Source organism: Chlorocebus sabaeus, chromosome 3 (assembly GCF_047675955.1).
Source record: "Chlorocebus sabaeus isolate Y175 chromosome 3, mChlSab1.0.hap1, whole genome shotgun sequence".
NCBI classification, from domain to species: Eukaryota; Metazoa; Chordata; class Mammalia; order Primates; family Cercopithecidae; genus Chlorocebus; species Chlorocebus sabaeus.
Window position 1 is genome coordinate 968,984 of NC_132906.1, and position 19,962 is coordinate 988,945.

General features: G+C 38.8%; 1 protein-coding gene across 6 annotated transcripts in view; it reads right to left on the reverse strand.

Annotated features, from left to right (window-relative positions):
* Window positions 1-19,962, reverse strand: part of ZMYM2 (zinc finger MYM-type containing 2) — a 127,206-nt gene that overhangs the window by 41,318 nt on the left and 65,926 nt on the right. For all 6 annotated transcript variants that reach the window (XM_073012772.1, XM_008021677.3, XM_037986926.2 and 3 more), the window contains 4 exons: window positions 19,446-19,561; window positions 15,332-15,448; window positions 12,202-12,352; window positions 9,708-9,880 (listed from right to left, as the gene is read on the reverse strand). In XM_073012772.1, the coding sequence (XP_072868873.1) occupies window positions 9,708-9,880; window positions 12,202-12,352; window positions 15,332-15,448; window positions 19,446-19,561 (557 nt within the window). The remainder of the gene's footprint in view (window positions 1-9,707; window positions 9,881-12,201; window positions 12,353-15,331; window positions 15,449-19,445; window positions 19,562-19,962) is intronic.

Genomic DNA, 19,962 nt, shown 5'->3' on the forward strand with positions numbered 1-19,962 from the left:
CCTGAGCTCAAGTGATCCTTCCACTTCAGCCTCCCAAGGAGCCAGGACTACAGGCATGCACCACCATGCCTGGCTAATTTTTTTATTTTTTGTAGAGTTGGGGTCTCGCTATATTGCCCAGGCTGGACTAGAACTCCCAACTTCGAACAACCCTCTCACTTCATCCTCCCAAAAGGCTGAGATTAAAGACGTGAGCCACTGCTCTCAGTAATCTTTTTTTTTCTTTTTGAGACAGGGTCTTGCTCTGTCACCTAGGCTTAAATGCAGTGGTGTAATCATAGCTCACCACAGCCTCGAACTCCTGGGCTCAAGCAATTCTCTTGCCTCATCCTGCTGAGTATCTGGGACTATAGGGGCATGCCATCACACCTGGCTAATTTTTAATTTTTTTTGCAGAGATGGGCTCTATGCTCCCCAGGCTGGTCTTGAACTTCTGACCTCAAGTGATTCTCCCACCTCATACTCCCAAAGTGCTAGGATTACAAGCATAAGCCACTGCGCCCAGCCCCAGTAATATTTTTTAAAGCTGGGAGATCATTCATTCAAAGAAAGAAGCCAAACAGAGAAATACATTCAGTATGTGCTGTGAACAACAACAAAAAAATCCTCCAAGAAAGATTATTATACATTAAAATTTTATATTCATAATTTTACAATTAGGCAGATATTTGTACAGTAAAATGACAGGGAAATCATCATCACATGGTAACAATTTCTGTCTCAAACAATAAGATAAACAATGCAAATAGATATAAAAATAAAATGGGATTTCCAAATCTGTACTCGCTAAATGCCTTTATTCAGATTATCCAAAAGAAAATTTTAAAAATAAAACCTCCTAAACAACGGGCATAAAAGTGCACTTGTATGTGCTGAACTAACATCAAGCATTTCAAGGCGCTGAAGTAACATTTTCTGAGGGATTTCTCAAAAACACTAATATCTATAAACAAAACATTGGTTTAGAGTAAAAGAAACACATTTTAGAGTGTATGTTAGTCCTCTGTGTATTTCTAAAATTTGAGCCTTAATTTTTAAAGTTTACATCATACAGAAGCAACAGTAAAGCAATGAAGTAACTTTTTTAAAAGTACATCAAAACTCTTAGTCTCAATTACTTCACAGCTCTTAACTTGGAAATTACTTCACAGCTCTTAACTTGGAAAGCATCTTCCTCTTTTTATTTACAATGCTAGTTAACATGGGGAACTGCAGATATTAAAGAACTGCACCAGAACTCCTGCAATTCTCCTAGTAGTATCATTTTAATACCAATACCGTGATAAAGTAAACTAAATACTGTTCTTCATATTCAGCTATTTCATTTGTTTCTTTAGAGGCCTTAACAATTTTGAAGTCATGATGATGTCTGTCTTCACATGCTTTTTTTTTTTTTTTTGACACAGAGTCTCACTCTGTTGCCCGGGCTGGAGAGCAATGGCACCATCTCACCTCATTGCAACCTCCGCCTCCCAGGTTCAAGTGATTTTTCTGCCTCAGCCTCCCGAGTAGCTGAGATTACAGGCATGCACCACTATGCATGGTTAATTTTTATATTTTTGGTAGAGACGGGGTTTTACTATGTTGGCCAGGCTGGTCTTAAACTCCCGACCTTAAGTGATCTGCCTGCCTTGGCCTCCCAAAGTGCTGGGATTACAGGAGTGAGCCACCGTGTTCAGCCTGCCTTCACATGCTTTACAACTGTACCCACAATGAAGTTTTGGCATTGAGATGGTTTTCCATGTTATCAACATAGGAATTAATGTTCTTTCCTTGTAATCTTTCTGACTACACACACTCCAAACTTACTCATTTTCTTATCTAGGAAGAAATTAATGCAATGTGTGAAAAGAGACTGACTTTATAAAAGTAGATGCTGGGGCAAGATGGCTGACTAGCTGCAGCCAGGTAGAAGAGTTGCCCCGGAGGGACTGAGAATGCTGGCGCACTCCTAACGGATCTTCAGAGGGAAAGCACCAGGAGTAGAGGAGGGAAGACAGAGAGAAGCCTGTCTGACGGGGAAGGAATCTAGGAACCCTGCATGGGGCTATCACACACTAGGACTTGTTCTTGGCCCCACTATGCTGAGGGCACAAGTTAGGTGAACTGGCAGAGAGCAACCTGCTCTGGCCAAGGCCTCTGGAATCTCAGCAGGAGGAAACCCTTCAACCAGCAGGGACAATTGAGGTGGCAGGGAGAGCTGCTTAAAGAAGTTGTGGGGGCAGCAAGCCAGCTGATGTGGAGCCCACAGGGTTTGGTGCTGGGGCCTCTGTCGTGAAGCACAGCCAAGGATGACCATCCACCTAGAATCAACTTGCTCCCATAGGAGACTTTAACCCTAGGGCAACTGTCAGATCTGAACTCTGCAGGGAGGCCTCGCCCATAAGAAGGGGCCAATCTGACTGGAGCAGCCCTTGGTCTGTCGGCCTGTTGCAGGGTCCTAGTCTGACAGTACCTGCTTTAAGGTCAGCCTTGAGTGTCCTAGGAGCCCTCATCATAGCTTCTACCCTGGCAGACTGAACCTGACCACTGGAGAGCCCCAGTGGGGTGGCCCCCACAGACATGCAGCAGCGCCATCCATTCCCTCCCCACACTGGAGCTTCCCCTGGGGCCCACAGATACTTCCCACATCCCTTTGCCATGTGCAGGCAGGTTTTGCTTGCCTCACCCAGCCAGCACCCACGTGTACGTGTGCACCCTGCCCTGCCACTCATGCAGTGGGAGTGCACTTCACCCCCACCTTGCCCCACCAACAACACTGCAGTTAGAGCCTTAGCAGTCAGTCCGCCCCCACCACAACCTGGCCCTTTCACCAACACTGCCAAGAACAAAACTAGGCACACAGTGGACACTCCACCTCCCTGAGCGACCAAGAGCCCTCTGAGAATGCACAAAGACCTGCACCTGCCAGCGCCCTGCCACCACCACCATCAGCACAACCACAGGCACAGCAGCTGACAGGGCTCCCCACTCCACCCCCTAGCCACACTGCATCCACCACTGTGGCAAGTGCAGGCTGGGAGGAAGGCACCCCAGCACCAACCAGCACCCTGCCACAGCCAGCTAGTGTGTACTGCACCACGCGGCACCGCTGCTGGCACATGCCAATGCGGACGGATCCTGCTGTCACCTCACTACCAAACGCTTTGGCACCATCCATCGAGTGCAGTGATCAGTGGCCCCAAACATGTCAGTCTCCCCAGCGCAGCGGATACCTAAGCTCCAGGAGACAGAATAAAGCAGACACTGATACAAGTACCCCAGAGTTAAAGCACACAGTCCAGGAGTTGGGAACTCAGCACTGGTCCCTTAAAATCTTCCAGAAACACAGTCACTTGGCTGAATCCACTTTATTCCACAATTAAACCCTCAAGGCCATCAAATATAGGATAAAAGAAAAAAAAATTGGCTGGGCACAGTGGCTCACGTCTGTAATTCCAGCACTTTGGGAGGCAGAGGCAAGTGGATCACTTGAGGTCAGGAGTTCGAGACCAGCTTTGCCAACATGGTGAAACTCCATCTCTACTAAAAATACAAAAATGAGCTGGGTGTTGTGGCATATGCCTGTAATCCCAACTACTCGGGAAGTTGACAATCACTTGAACCCGGGAGGCGGAAGTTGCAGTAAACCAAGATCATGCCACAATACTCCAGCCTAGGCCACATAGCAAGACCCTGTCTCAAAAAAACAACAAACAAACAAACAAACAAACAGCAACCTCAAAGGTTGAAGGAGTATAAGCCCACAAAGATGAAAAAGAACCAGCACAAGAACCCTGACAACTCAAAAAGCCAGAGTACCTTCTTTCCTCCAAGTGGCTGTACTACCTCTCCAGTAAGGGTTCTAAATCAGGCAGAGATGGCTGAAATAACAGAAACAGAATTCAGAATACGGACAGGAACGAAGATCACTGAGAAGCAGGAGCACACTGAAACCCAATCCAAGGAACAATGCAGGAGCTTACAGACAAAATATGCCATATAGAAAAGAATGTAACTGACCTGACAGAGCTGAAAAACACACTACAAGAATTTCATAAGGCAATCACAAGTATTAACAGCAAAATAGACCAAGCAGAAGAAAGACTCTCAGAGCTTGCAGACTGGCCTTGTGAAATAACACAGACAAGAATACAGAGCAAAAGAATAAAAAGGATTGAGCAAAACCTCCAGGAAATACGGGATTACGTAAAGAGACCAAATCTACAACTCAATTGGTGTCCCTGGAAGAGATGGGGAGAGTATAAGCAACTTGGAAAACCTATTTCTGGATATCATCCATGAGAACTTCCCAACCTAGCTAGAGAGGCCAACATTCAAATTCAGGAAAGGTAGAGAACCCCAGTATGATACTTCATAAAAAGATCATTCTCAAGGCACATAAACATCAGATACAAGATTAAAATGAAAGAAAAAAATGTTAAAAGGCAGCTAGAGAGAAAGGTCAGGTCACCTACAAATGGAAACTCATCGGACTAATAGCAGACCTCTCAGGAGAAACCCTACAAGCCAGAAGAGATTGGGGGCCAATATTCAACATTTTTTTTTAATTTAACACCAGTGCCACTTGCCAACCAGAATTTCATATCCCATCAAACTAAGCTTCATAAGTAAAGGAGAAATAAGATCCTTTTCAGACAAGCAAAATCTGAAGGTATTTCTTACCACCAGACCTGCCTTACAAGAGCTCTTGAAGGAAGCACTAAATATGGAAAGGAAAGACCATTAACAGCCACTACAAAAACACACTTAAGTACACAGACCAGTGACACTATAAAGCAACCACATAAACAAGTCAAAAAATAACAAGCTAACATCATGATGACAGGATCAAACCCACACATATCAATACTAACCTTAAATGTAAACAGGCTAAATGCCCCAATTAAAAGGTACACAGTGGCTTGGATACGGAAACAAAACCCACTGGTATGCTATCTTCAAGAGACTCGTCTCACATGCACTGACACACATAGGCTCAAAATAAAGGGATGGAGAAAAATCTACCACGCAAATGGAAAACAGAGAAAAGCAGGGGTTGCCTCAGACAAAACAGACTTTAAACCAACAAAGATCAAAAGAGACAAAGAAGGTCATTACATAATGGTAAAGGGTTCAATTCAACCATCAGACCTAATTATCCTGAACATAAATGCACCCAACACAGGAGCACCCAGGTTCATACAGGAAGTTCTTAGAGACGTACAAAGAGACTCAGACTCCCAGACAATGCTCCAATGACAGTATCAGACAGATCGTCGAGGCAGAAAATTAATGAAGATATTCAAGACCTGAACTCAGCACAGAATCAAATGGACACCCCAAAACAACAAAATATACATTCTTCTGTCACATGGCACATACTCTTAAAATTGATCACATAATCACATATAAAACATTTCTCAGTAAATGCAAAAGGACTGAAATCATAACCAAAAGTTTCTTGGATCACAGTACAATCAAATTAGAAATCAAGACTAAGAAATTCATTCAAAACCATACAAACATGGAAACTGAATAACCTGTTCCTGAACAACTTTTGGGTACATAATGAGATTAAGGCAGAAACCAGTTAATTATTTGAAACCAATAAGAACAAAGATACAACGTACCAGAATTTCTGGTACACAGCTAAGGCAGTGTTGAGAGGGAAATTTATAGCACTAAATGTCCACATCAAAAAGTTAGAAAGATCTCAATTTAACAACCTAACATCACAACTAAAAGAACTAGAGAACCAAGAGAAAAACAACCCCAAACCTAGCAAAAGACAAGAAATAACCAAAATCAGAGCTGAACTGAAGAAGACTGAGACATGAAAAACCACTCAAAAGATCAATAAATCCAGGAGTGCTTTTTTTTTGGGGGGGGGGGATTAATAGACTGCGAGCTAGACTAATAAAGAAAAGAGAGAAGACCCAAATAAACACAATTAGAAACAATAAAGGGGATATTATTACCACTACCCCACAGAAATACGAATAACCACCAGAGATTACAATGAACACGTCTGTGCACATAAACTAGAAAATCTAGAAGAAATGGACAAATTCCTAGACACATATATACCCTCCCAAGACTGAGCCAGGAAAAAATTGAATCCCTGACCAAACCAATAATGAGCTCCAAAATAGAATCAGTAATAAATATCCTACCAACCAAAAAAAGCCCAGGACCAGATGGATTCACAACACAATTCTACCAGATGCACAGAGAAGAGCTGGTATCACTCCTACTGAAACTATTCCAGAAAATTGAGGAGGGGGGACCTCTCCCTAACTCATTCTATGAGGCCAGCATCATAATGACACCAAAAACTGGCAAAGATACAACAAGAAAAGAAAACTTCAAGCCAATATCCTTGATGAACATCAATGCCAAAATCCTCAACAAAATACTGCCAAACCAAATCCAGCAGCACACTGAAGAGGCTTATGCACCATGATCAAGTAGGCTCTATCACTGGGATGCAAGTTAAGTTCAACATACGCAAATCAATAAATGTGATTCATTACATAAACAGAACTAAAGACAAAAACCACATGATTATCTCAAGAGATGCAGAAAAGGCTTTCAATAAAATTCAACATCCCTTCATGTTAAAAACTCTCAATAGGCTGGGCACGGTGGCTCATGCCTGTAATCCCAGCACTTTGGGAGGCTGAGACGGGCGGATCACAAGGTCAGGAGATAGAGACCATCCTGACTAACACAGTGAAATCCCGTCTCTACTAAAAACACACACAAAAAAATTATCCGGGCGTGGTGGCGGGTGCCTGCAGTCCCAGCTACTCAGGAAGCTGAGGCAGGAGAATGACGTGAACCCAGGAGGTGGAGCCTGCAGTGAGCCGAGATGGTGCCACTGCACTCCAGCCTGGGTGACAGAGCGAGACGCCGTCTCAAAAAAAAAAAAAAAAACAAAAAACTCTCAATAAACTAGATATTAAAGAAATATACCTTAAAATAAGAGTCAACTATGACAAATCCACAGCGAACATCATACTGCATGGGCAAAAGCTGGAAGCATGCATTCCCCTTGAAAACTGGCATAAGACAAGGATGCCCTCTCTCACCACTCCTGTTCAACACAGTATTGGAAGTCCTGGCCAGAGCAATCAGGAGAGAGAAAGAAATAAAGGGCATCCAAATAGGAAGAAAGGATGTCAAACTTTCCCTGTTCACAAATGACATGATCCTATATCTAGAAAACTCCACAGACTCAGCCCAAAAGTTCCTTCAGCTAATAAACAACTTCAGCAAAGGATACAAAATCAATGTACAAAAATCACCAGCTTTTCTTTTCTTTTTCTTTTTTTTTTATTATTATACTTTAAGTTCTAGGGTACATGTGCATAATGTGCAGGTTTGTTACATATGTATACTTGTGCCATGTTGCTGTGCTGCACCCATCAACTCGTCATTTACATCAGGTATAACTCCCAATGCAATCCCTCCCCCCTCCCCGCTCCCCATGATAGGCCCCGGTGTGTGATGTTCCCCTTCCCGAGTCCAAGTGATCTCATTGTTCAGTTCCCACCTATGAGTGAGAACATGCAGAAAATCACCAGCTTTTCTATATGCCAACAACAATCAAGCTGAGAGCTAAACTAGAAACCCAATCTCATTGAAAATTGCCACAAAAAGAATAAAATACCTAGGGATACAGCCAATCAGGGAGGTGAAAAATCTCTACAAGGAGAACTACAAAATACTGCTCAAATAAATCAGAGATGACACAAATGGAAAAATATTCCATGCTCATGGATAAAAAGAGTCAATATCATTAACATAGCCATACTGCCAAAGCCATTTACAGATTCAATGCTATTCCCATTAAACTACCAATGACACTCTTCGCAGAACAACAACAACAAAAACATGTCTTTAATTCTATGGAACCAAAAAAGAGCCCAAGTAGCCAAGTCCATCCTAAGCAAAAAACGCAAAAAGAACAAAGCTGGAGGAATCATGCTACCTGACTTCAAACTATGCTATAGGGATACAGTAACCAAAACAGCATGGTACTGGTACAAAAGCAGACACACAGACCAATGGAACAGAATAAAGAGCCCAGAAATGAGGTCACACACCTACAACTATCTGATCTTCAACAAACCTGACAAAAACAAGCAATGAGAAAAAGATTCCCTATTCAATAAATGCTGCTGGGATAACTGGCTAATGATATGGAGAAGACTGAAATTGGATCCCTTCCTTACACCACACACAAAAATTAACTCAAGATGGATTAAAGACTTAAATGTAAAACCCAAAACTTTAAAAACCCCTGAAGCCAACCTAGGCAATACCATTCTGGACATAGGAACCAGCAAAGATTAAGATGCCAAAAGCAACTGCAACAAAAGCAAAAACTGACAAATGGGATTTAATTAAAGAGCTTCTGCACAGAAAAAGCATGCACACATATGTTTGTTGTAGCACTATTCACAACAGCAAACACTTAGAGTCAACCTAAATGCCTACCAATAGTAGAGCGGATAAAGAAAATGTGGTTCATATATACCATGGAATACTATGCAGCGATAAAAAAGAGATTATATCCTCTGAAGGAACATGGATGGGACTGGAGGCCATTATCCTTAGCAAACCAACACAGGAAAAGAAAAGCAAAAGATGAGAACACAAACACATAACAGGGGAACAACAGACACTGGGGCCTACAAAAGAGTGGAGGGTAGGAGGAGGGAAAGAAACAGGAAAAATAACTAATGGGTAGTAGGTTTAATACCTGGGCGATAAAACAATCAGGACAACATGACCCAAACTGACCTATATAATGCTGGGTCATTTACCCATCATTTACCATGCCCCAAACTGACCTATATAAAAAACCTGCACATGTACCCCTGAACTTAAAAGTTAAATTTTTAAAGTGGATTTAGTATGACACATACACATACACACATTTATAGTTTCAAATTAAATGCTTCTGGTCTCTACTTAGCATTCCTTTCAATTTTAGAGTCCCCCAAAACTCACAATTAAAAAGACGAAAAGCCAAAAAAGAGCAAGATGTTTTTAAAATATATCCCAAGTATCTAAAACAATTACCTGTTAACATTCAACACTGATAACATAGTCAAAAGTATTTCTATTTAGCTGTGCACGGTGGCTCACACCTGTAATCTCAGCACTTTGGGAGGTTGAGCAGGACAGATCACCTGAGGTCAGGAGTTCGAGACCAACCTGGCCAACACAGTGAAACCCTGTCTCTACTGAAAGTATAAAAATTAGCTGGGCGTGGTGGCACACGCCTGTAATCCCAGCTACTTGGGAGGCTGAGGTACAAGAATTGCCTGAACCTGGGAGGTGGAGGTTGCAGTGAGCCGAGATGGTGCCACTGCACTCTAGCCTGGGTGACAGTGATTCCATCTCAAAAAAAAAAAAAAATTCTACTTAGTGAAATAAAGACACAACAAATTTTAGAAAAACATCCATTTTGTTAAACTACAATGCTGAAAATATAGGTATATCATAATCTTTTGGTAATGCTTAAGTTATTAAAAAAAAGAGATAAAAATGCTACTTCAAACAAGCAGAAATGACAATTTTAACGAATATTATCAGGGCGAGGCCTTAAGTGTGCACATTTTTAAAATAAATGAGTTGCCAGATTTATAATGGTAACAGCTACAACATTTTTTAAGACTGGTTAAAGTAGCTGCTATAATAAAGGAGTTACTCGCCTTGTAGTACCAATCCTGAAATTTTTTACAGCAGTCTTCACTGCAGAAATCTCTCACAACACCATCGAGTTCTTTAGTTGCTCCCTTCTTACACAGCTGAGAACAATAGTTGCAAGTAACACATCTCAATCCTAAACGTCTTGCAAAATCCTGTTTGTACAATAATTTGCAGCCTGAAAAATATAAGGTTTATATATTAAAACAAAAAACACACAAAAACTAATTATTGAGCAGAGACAGATCTTAATTGGTCAAGATTTTTCCTCTCCTGATCAAAACTGCAAAATCTACTATAATCAATATCAACCTATAAAAATTAGAATATGGGATATTTTATTAGATAACATATTATCTAACATGGTTAAAATAATGTTTCAAGACATTAAAATCTAGTAATATCTCAGAATTATTTTATTTGTTCTATTTAAATAGAATCTTGCTTGGGCCGGGGAAATAGATAGAAAGAATCTTAAGTACCAAAGCAAGCACACCTTACACAAACAGGCATTTTAGAAAAAGGAACAATGTAGACTACTGAGAGGCTCTGAGTAAACTTATAGAGATGTTCAACCTAAGCAGGCATTTTAGCTAATTTTTCAAGCTTACCTGTCTTACATGGACCTTCAGGGAAATAAAACAGATTTACTGACTTGCCCAAAGAAAACACTTTTGTTATCTAGTCCTTTAATGAAGTATTTCTTTTTTCTAGTACATAAACGCATTAAGTACTTTTACGTATCTTATTTATTCCCTATACCATCTCTACGAGGATCAATACTCTATACTTATACTGTGCTATGTAAGTAGAATGACTTACATGTTATCTACTAAAATCCTATTCATCCTTTCATAAGGACCTCAAATTATACCCCTACCACAAATGCTGCCAACACCAACCTAGTTTAAAATGACATTTCCTATTTGCAAACATGAACTGCAATTGTTTTCTACATAATTTATTTAGCAATCATTTATGTACTGTCCTATGACTTCTGTTACCTTGAACTATATTTTAAAATATTCTTTAAAATTTACCTTTTTAGCTTTATCTAACTAGAGTTTGACGGTAATACTAGGTATTATGTGTTTTGTTATTTCTGACAGGTTCTAGCAGAGAACTAGGTGCAGTAAGAGAAAGCAAAAAATATGTCATTTAACAGGAAAAAAACACACGTTCTTTTTTAAAATGCTATTACACCCAGCTGGATGTATAAATCCCTCCAACTGAAAATTATCTTCTTGAATGTCAATTACCTATTTGTTGCTAATTGTCTATTCATTTTAGTAAAGTTCATATAATCCAAATGGTAGACAATTAATAACATACATGAGCAACCAACATCAGTATGTTCAGATTTATGAATCAGTAAGAATGTCATTGCACAACTCAAATGTAAAAAGACTAACTCAGAATCAATCTTTTCAATGAAACATTATAAGATTTGCCATTTTTCAAGATAGCTTTGATCTTAACAGTGAAACATAGTTACTTTCCATTCCAGGTGAAATGTACAAAATTAAATTTAAATAGGAATGCCTTGTTTTATAAGCAAGCAGCACCCTCTTACGGACATGACTTTACATTACATGTTAAGACTGTAAATGAACGCACTAGTTGAATGAACTGATAAATCTTTTTATTTTGCTGTCATTCTCCACTGCTGACATTTAGGATTTTCCCACCTCTCTCTTACTCCAAACTAGCAGTTAGGAATCCATAGAAAAAGTAGATCCAGAAAAAATTATTCCTCATTAAAAAATTATAGGTAAAGATAGCAGACAGGAAAGCTGGGAGTTCAGTGCCAAGGGCCAAAGATAGAAAGTGAAAGCCAGCTTAGAGCAAGAATGTCACCTTTGGGAATAGGAATTAACAAGAACCCCAAAATCCATAGCTACAATCCTAGTTCCTATCTCTGGATAAGTAGATTTAGAATTTGAATTCATCTGTATAATCTGCTGCCTGGCACCAGAGCAGCAAAAGTGTAGATAAGAGGAAAGGGAATTCTTGAACATACTAAAACAGAACCCAGCGTTTCCCTGGCACCCCAAATTGAATACCTAAAAGCATCTTCCCATTTTAGTACTGCCATATGTGATTTTCTTTCTGGTATACATATTGAAAACCTTTGCAGGTTAAGTAGTGAGCTGGGCAGGGAAAATGGAGCTAATTTTCAGAAAACAATTTTAATCCACTTGGAAAACCAACTTTCAGACCACAATGTGTAGGTTTAGAAATAACATGGTATGACAATGCTTTTATTTTATTCTAAAACTTTAATGAAATAAGAGGTTACCAAATTTTTAGAGATAAAACCATCTTGAAGCCCATGTCTACAAACACATATAAAATAACAAAACAAGTCAGCAGAAACGTAAACTCAATTTTTTTGTTTGGCTACATTAAAACTGTGCAGCCACTCGATATATTAAAGTACTTTGGCAAAAAACATTAAATATCAATAAATGTTATGAACAACACTGTATATACACTTGCCTTCACTACAGAAAGGTCTCTTAACGCCAGAGAAATTTACTGTTTCATGAAGAGTCTTCTCCTCTTGACAGTATTCGCAATATGTAACTATGCAATGCAACTTCTTATAGTCATCTGAACAAGTTTTGCTGCAGAACTGATGCACTTTGTTCTAAATGCACAATGGGAACCTTGGTAAGTATATGACAACCACCTCAAGAACAAGCTTAAGAAATAAACAAGCCACTTTCACAGAAGCAAAGTTAAATCATTTACCTATTTAATGTTAAGATCCTTGGGGATACATTTCCTATAGGCCATGGATGCCTAGTTTAACCAATTCACTGCCAAATTTAAACATAGCTCCACAAAATTCAATGCCATTAGCTACCCTAAAATTAGTCAATGAAAGTAAAAGTATCACTAAATAAGATGATAGACTGGTGTTGCTAACATAATTGGAGAAATGGGAAGAAAATGATGGAAAATACAGCATAGGTAAACTAAAAAAAGATAAAAATTATGACACTAATAATATTTTCAGTCAAAAAGAAAAATCCTCTGTTGAGTATAAACAAGTAGGCTCCACCACATCCCCAGCACACACCTTAACAGTAACACATCATCATGGGTAAAGCATTCAATCTGGTGCCATCACACAGTGTGCTGCAGAACTTGAGACTGAGTTGTTTCCTTTGAATGGAATATGATTAGCGTCTCCCAGGACCAAACCCACAATAGCCAGAGCTACTTTTCAAATATCCACCCAAGCAGGTATGAACAAGTTAAAACTTCCAGGGAGGCAGCTTTTCTCTCATTATTGAGCAGGCTACACTAAGTCTAAACCATCTACTTTACACTTAGCAAAGACATGTGAAAACCGGAATAAGGAAGGTGAGGGAGTCTGGGAATCAACTCAAGTAGTAAGACAATCATTAGTGGAAAGTTGCCCCATTATGACTGTGTAATTTATAAAAGGAAGAAGGTAACAAAGAAGCCACAGGGAGTGAGGAGCAAGAGACCACTGAATTCTCAATCTCCCGGGGGACACACTCAACTCTCATTCAGTGTGGCAGTGTCTCTTAACTGCTTCTAACACTTAACCTCCATGTAAATAAAAGCAACACACCAAAACAACTACAAAAGTGGAGTAGCACTGACATAAATGCAGCGGAAAGGACCTCATTTTCATCTAGTACCAAAATTTAGTGTATGCAGGATCTTCATTTTCTATGACACTATTATTCTGTGTGCTTGCTAATGGATTTCTTTCTTCATTCCCTCATCACTCCTTTATTATCTCTTACTGGGCCTTCATTCTTACTGCTGTTACTTAAAGGTTATCAGTCACTAAGAATCATCACTGGACGCCAACAACAGTCTCAAATAGGGATTGGTTTAAATGATCTGGAGACAGCACCGAAGAATATAATAAACTAAAAAATGTTCCAGTCACTAAACGGTTAAAATGAAATTTCAGGTTTCCAAAGTATTTTAGAAATCATGTAATCCAGGCAGGGTGCGATGGCTCATGCCAGTAACCTCAGCACTTTGGGAGGCCAAGGCGGGCGGATCACCTAATGTTGGGAGTTCAAGACCAGCCTGGCCAACATGGTGAAACCCCATCTCTACTAAAAATACAAATATTAGCCAGGCATGGTGGCAGGCGCCTGTAATCCCAGCTACTTGGGAAACTGAGGCAGGAGAATCGCTTGAACCTGGGAGGTGGAAGTTGCAGTTAGCTAAGATCACGCCATTGCTACTCCAGCCTGGGCAACAATGCAAGACTCCATCTCAAAAAAAAAAAAAAAGAAAGAAAGAAATCATGTAATCCAGTTCTGAGTACCACCTTTCACCTAAGACTTAGATACTGAATGACTCACCAACAGCTACTAATAAATTTTGGCTCAAGAACAGTGTTAATACTACATCTTTTAAATCTTGTATACCATTTTATCATATACTCCATGCACTACCTCCGACCCAGCCTCACCCCTAAAGGAGTGAAAAGAAACAATGGCCAAAGGCAAGCATTGCTCAAGAAAGCAATGGGCAGCCTGGGCAGCCTTGTCCATCTATCCATCTATTACTGCCCCCTTATGAAATAAAAGTCAATGATCAGAGTTGTTGCTAATTGAGACATGTCAAAGCAAATTAGTAAACTAGTGAAAAAAGGGAAAAGAAAATAAACTTGTATTGGGATTCACAGGCCACTATTCTTTTATTAAAACACAATTATGGCCAGGCATGGTGGCTCATGCCTGTAATTCCAGCACTTTCGGAGGCTGAGGCGGGCGGATCACTTGAGGTCAGGAGTTCGAGACCAGCCTGGCCAACATGTTGAAACCCCATCTCTACTAAAAATACAAAAATTAGCTGGGCATGGTGGTGCCCACCTGTAGTCCTAGCTACTTGGGTGGCTGAGGCAGGAGAATCACCTCAACTGAGGAGACAGAGATTGCAGTGAGCCGAGATCATGCCATTGCATTCCAGCCTGGGCAACAAAGCCAGACTCTGAGGAAGAAAAAAAAAAAAAAAGAAAGAAAAAAAAAACAATTACAGAATTGTATCATTTTCTTTTCTTTTTTTTAATTATACTTTAAGTTCTAGGGTACATGTGCACAACGTGCAGGTTTGTTACATACGTATACATGAGCCATGTTGATGTGCTGCACCCATTAACTCATCATTTACATTAGGTGTATCTCCTAATGCTATCCCTCCCCCTCCCCCCAGAATTGCATCATTTTATAAATGACAATGTGGTACATGACGAATACATTCTAATATGTACAGGTGCTGAGTGATAGAAAATATAGTTCTCAGATAATACAGGACAGGGAGAAACATGGGACAAAAACAGGAAACACAATTGCTCTAGGTACATAGCTAAACAAACTGACATTCTGTAAACTATTATGAACATAATGTATCAGGAATATGACTTCAATAATCTTTCTTGGACCTAAAAAGAAATAGATCCTCTGTTGGTTTTCCACTCCCACATGAGAATAAATAATCCAATCACAAAAAAAATCTGAAAAGCATATTCTTATCTACCAAGAAATAGGTTTCCAGATGGAAATACAACACATATTTTACTAGACTTTCTTTTAGCACTAGATAACACACATTGCAAAATACAACTTGCCTCCCATTCCAGGATTTCTGGTTTTGAACAAAAGGAATTTTTGCAGTAGTTGCATTTCAACTGAATATCACTTGGCGCTACAAACTGGCCATTTGGAGATGACTGCATACTTAGAGCCTAAAACAAAGAACAAAAGATACTAAGCCTGACATGTATTTTTGAATTTCTATTTATGATTACTGTCGAATATCAACAATGTCCAGAAAGTAACATGTATCTTGCTTAGATATCTTTTCAGCACATAAAACTCATTTCCAAATTTTGTCCTTAAAAATTATAATAGTAAATGTTAGTTTTATAAAATTGAAATTCAATTTATTTTTTAACCACAGAATTATTATTTACCTAAAATAAAAGAAAAAAGAAAAAATCATACATTCAATCATGATGTTTACTTAAAGAAAATGTAAGGAAGTAATAGTAAGCAAATAATAGTGAGGTTAAGTTGCCCATGTTCTGAACTAACAGAAGTTTAAAAAAAACAAAAACCTAGTTCTTATTGCTATCTCCAATAACCATCAAATATCTAATTTACTAATGTTTTGTGCCACTGCATCACTACTATAATTTTCATTCCAAGTCAACCAGTGAAATAGGCCTATGTTGGCCAGGCACAGTGGCTCACATCTGTAATTCTAGCACTTTGGGAGGTCAAGGCAGGCAGATCAGCTGAAGTCAGGAGTTCGAGACCAGCCTGGTCGACATGGCGAAACACCATCTCTACTAAAAATACAAAAATTAGGCCAGGCGTGGTGGCTCATGCTTGTAATCCCAGCACTTCGGGAGGCCAAGGCGGGTGGATCACTAGGTCAGGAGATCGAGACCATCCTGGCTAACATGGTAAAACCCAATTTCTACTAAAAATAAAAAAAATTAGCTGGGGGTGGTGGCAGGCGCCTGTAGTCCCAGCTACTCAGGAGGTTGAGGCAGGAGAATGGCGGGAACCCAGAAAGCGGAGCTTGCAGTGAGCCGAGATCACGCCACTGCACTCCAGCCTGGGTGACAGAGCGAGACTCCGTCTCAAAAAAACAATAATAATAAAAATTAGCCAAGCGTGGTGGCACATGCCTGTAATCCCAGCTACAGGGGAGGCTGAGACAGGGAAAATCGCTTGAACCCAGGAGGCAGGGATTGTGGTGATCCGAGATCACACCAGTGCACTCCAGCCTGGGTGACAGCGAGACTCCATCTCAAAAAAAAAAAAAAAAAAAGGAAAAGAAATCGGCTTATGTTACATTTAAAAATTGATCACTTCTTCTTCAAACTTAGGAGAAAAAAGATTTACACACTGGTGTTCATACCAGGAATTTTAGTATTCCTTTTTTTAAAGTTAAAACAATTTACAGGCTGGCTGGACACTGTAGCTCACACCTGTAAGTAATCCCAGTACTCTGGGAGGCAGAGGCGGGTGGATTGCTGGAAGTCAGTAGTTCGAGAACAGCTTGGCCAACGTGGCGAAAGTCTGTCTTTACTAAAAATACAAAAATTAGCTAGGCATGGTGGCAGGTGCCTGTAATCCCAGCTACTCGGGAGGCTGAGGCAGAATCACTTGAACCCAGGAGGCAGAGGATGCAGCAAGTCAAGATCACGCCACTGTACTCCAGCCTGGGCAACAAAGTGAGATTCTGTCTCCAAAAAAAAAAAAATTTACAGAACAAGACACAATATAAGTATACATGGACATTAACAGATTTTTTCTAATTCCTAATCTGAATGGTGAGGACACTGGTATTTAATTATCATTCTTTTTAACCATATCACACATATATTATATACAATCTTAATGCATGAAATAGTTAATAAAAATTAGCTATTCAATGTACAGTAGGAGAAAAAAACTACCATTTTTAAAACTTCTGCATACACTGTACAACACCAAGTTTGTGAAAAATAAGATATACAGATTTAAGACTATCAGATGAATAAATTTAAAAAATAAAAGCCAATATTACCCTTAGCGTTTCCAAAAAATTTGAGCCCCATTAAAGTTAACTAGTCTTTCAAAACAAATGGAATATGCTACAGTCTGAATGTTAGTGTTCCCCCACAAATTCAAAGGTTGAAATCCTAAACCCCAAGGTGACAGTATTACAAGAGGTAGAGGCTTTGAAAAGGTGGTCAGACCATTAGAGCTCCACCCTCATGATCTAATCAGTCAGTACTCTTATAAAAGAAGCCTTAGGGAGCTTGTTTGCTACCTTCACCACGTGAAGACACAGCAAGAAGGTTCCTCACATCCATGAGGAACAGACCTTCATCAGACAACAAATTGCCAGTGCCTTATCTTGGACTTACTCACCTACAGACTATGAGAAACAAATTTCTATTTATAAGCTACCAGTCTAAGGTATTCTGTGATAGCAGCCTGAATGGACTAAGAGGGAATACTATCCTATTACCTTACTTTTAAACCTAATGAAGATATAAAGTTCAAAATAAATGGTTTGCTGTATGATAAAGGGAAAAACGTTGCTTTTCTGTCAATTTTGTATTTATATGCAGAGTGATGAGGCTACCTGTAGGTCTATCTGGATGTATTCCTCAAAATAAGAGCCTAAATTAAGTACAGTCGGTCCTACATATGCATGGATTCAACCAACAGAGGATCAAAAATTTTTTTAAAAAGATGATTGCATCTGTATGGACACGTACAGTCATTTTCTTCTTGTCACTATTCCCTAAACAATACAGTATAACAACTCTTTACATAGCATTAGATATTAAGTGTAATCTAGAGGTGATTTAAAGCACACAGGAAGACTTGCATTGTAGGTTACATGCAAATACTATGCCATATTATATAAGTGATTTGGGCATCCCTGGATTTTTATATCCGCAGGAGGTCCTGGTACCACTTGCCCATGGATATCGAAGGATAACTGTATATCTTAAAATATACAATGTACATATACAGAGGATCTTATCAAATCATGGTGATACAAGTTTCATTAATGAAAAGGGCAGTTACAACATTTTCAATTATCAGTTTAGTTTATCCAACAACATCAAAAAACAAAGTTCAAGATCTGACAAGCAGCATACTACAGACACTGTCTGCCTCTCTTTTAATTAACAATTATTCCTTAATTTCTAGTTTAAGAAAAGCCAACAAGGCAAAAGCAGTATCTACCACTGTAAGGCTGTATCAATGGCCATGATCCCAACTTCTAAAATAACAAGTCTTAAATGTGGTTTATCACCTAAGTTCAGTAAGAATATTACTATTAACAAAAACTGACACTCATTTGAATTCAAAAATACCTCAATTTAAATACTAATAAGTGATATAGTAACTATTATAACATACTTAAGAAACTGTATTTTCAGTTTAAATAAATCAACATAGAGCACAGTACCTGGAACAAAGCAGAGTTGTTGGATGAATTAACTCATGAAGCATGGCTTTATGCACAGGTTTGAACCTTTGGGTAATACCCTGAAATTTTCACACACAACAGGTAAACCTAATCGTATCACCTAACTAATGCTTGAATTCTCTCTGAACTATTCCTTCCTAGTGGTCAACAAGGTTAAGTTTGAGCGCTTCCAATAATCTATCTTCTGAGACTGTCCATACTCCAAATTTGAAGAACTACGTCAGAAAGTCTTTGTTTACATTTACCAAAATAAAAAATGTCTCCCCAAAACTGATCTTGTATTAAATTAAGACCTCGTGTAAAAAATCTAATTCCCTCTTTACATGGTCCATTTCTAACATATGAAGAAAGCATGTATTCTTATCACTTCTAGGCTAAACACATCTAGGTCCTCCATCCATTTGTCATGTAAGAGTTCCCCTTACGGTTCACATTTTATTCAAACCATCTAATAAGAAAAAACTACACATCAGCACTGAACTAAACTATATTAAAATTTCTTTTCCTTCAAAATCTATATCAGAGTAGCAATTATAATTTCAATTAGACTATCCAGGCTAAAATGGAAAACTGGTACAGCTGCATATTCTGTGACTAGGATATCCACCTTCCAATTTGACCCTCAACAAACTATGTAAAAATTAAGATAAAATAAAGATAAAGCATATTATATTACACTGGTTATTTTCTATGTGTATTTTATTGGGGGTATGGGTTATGCAAAATAAACAACAAACCTGAAATTTAGCCACACAACTGGAATTGCAAAAGTTATACAGTTTTCCATCAGGCATTGTGGCTTGGTATTGAGGTAAAGAGTTTCGCTTACAAAAATGGCAAATAATTCCCAAACCTAGGAAAGAAAAGGTACATATCTGATTTGTTTATAAAGTAATAAAAAAGTTTTTTTTAATCTTAACTGCTGAGATTATAGACGTTTCTGTTAAAAAATAAACTATTATTTGCACCTTCAATAATGAAGATTATTTGCACCTTAAAAATATTGTCATAAAGGACTCTGATATTATGCCACTAAAACATACATAGATACAGAGAAAAAACTCAGTTTTAGGTAATTTTTTAGATGGAGTAACAATTTTAGTTAAGAACAGAGATATGAAGAGAACTAAAAAAGTAGTACAGAATAATCAAAATAATTAGAACAGTTTTCAAAAAGATAAATAGAAAATAAAAAGCTTTTAAAAACAAGCATAAAAACATTAAGAGTATTTATGCAAAAAGTAATTATTTTGT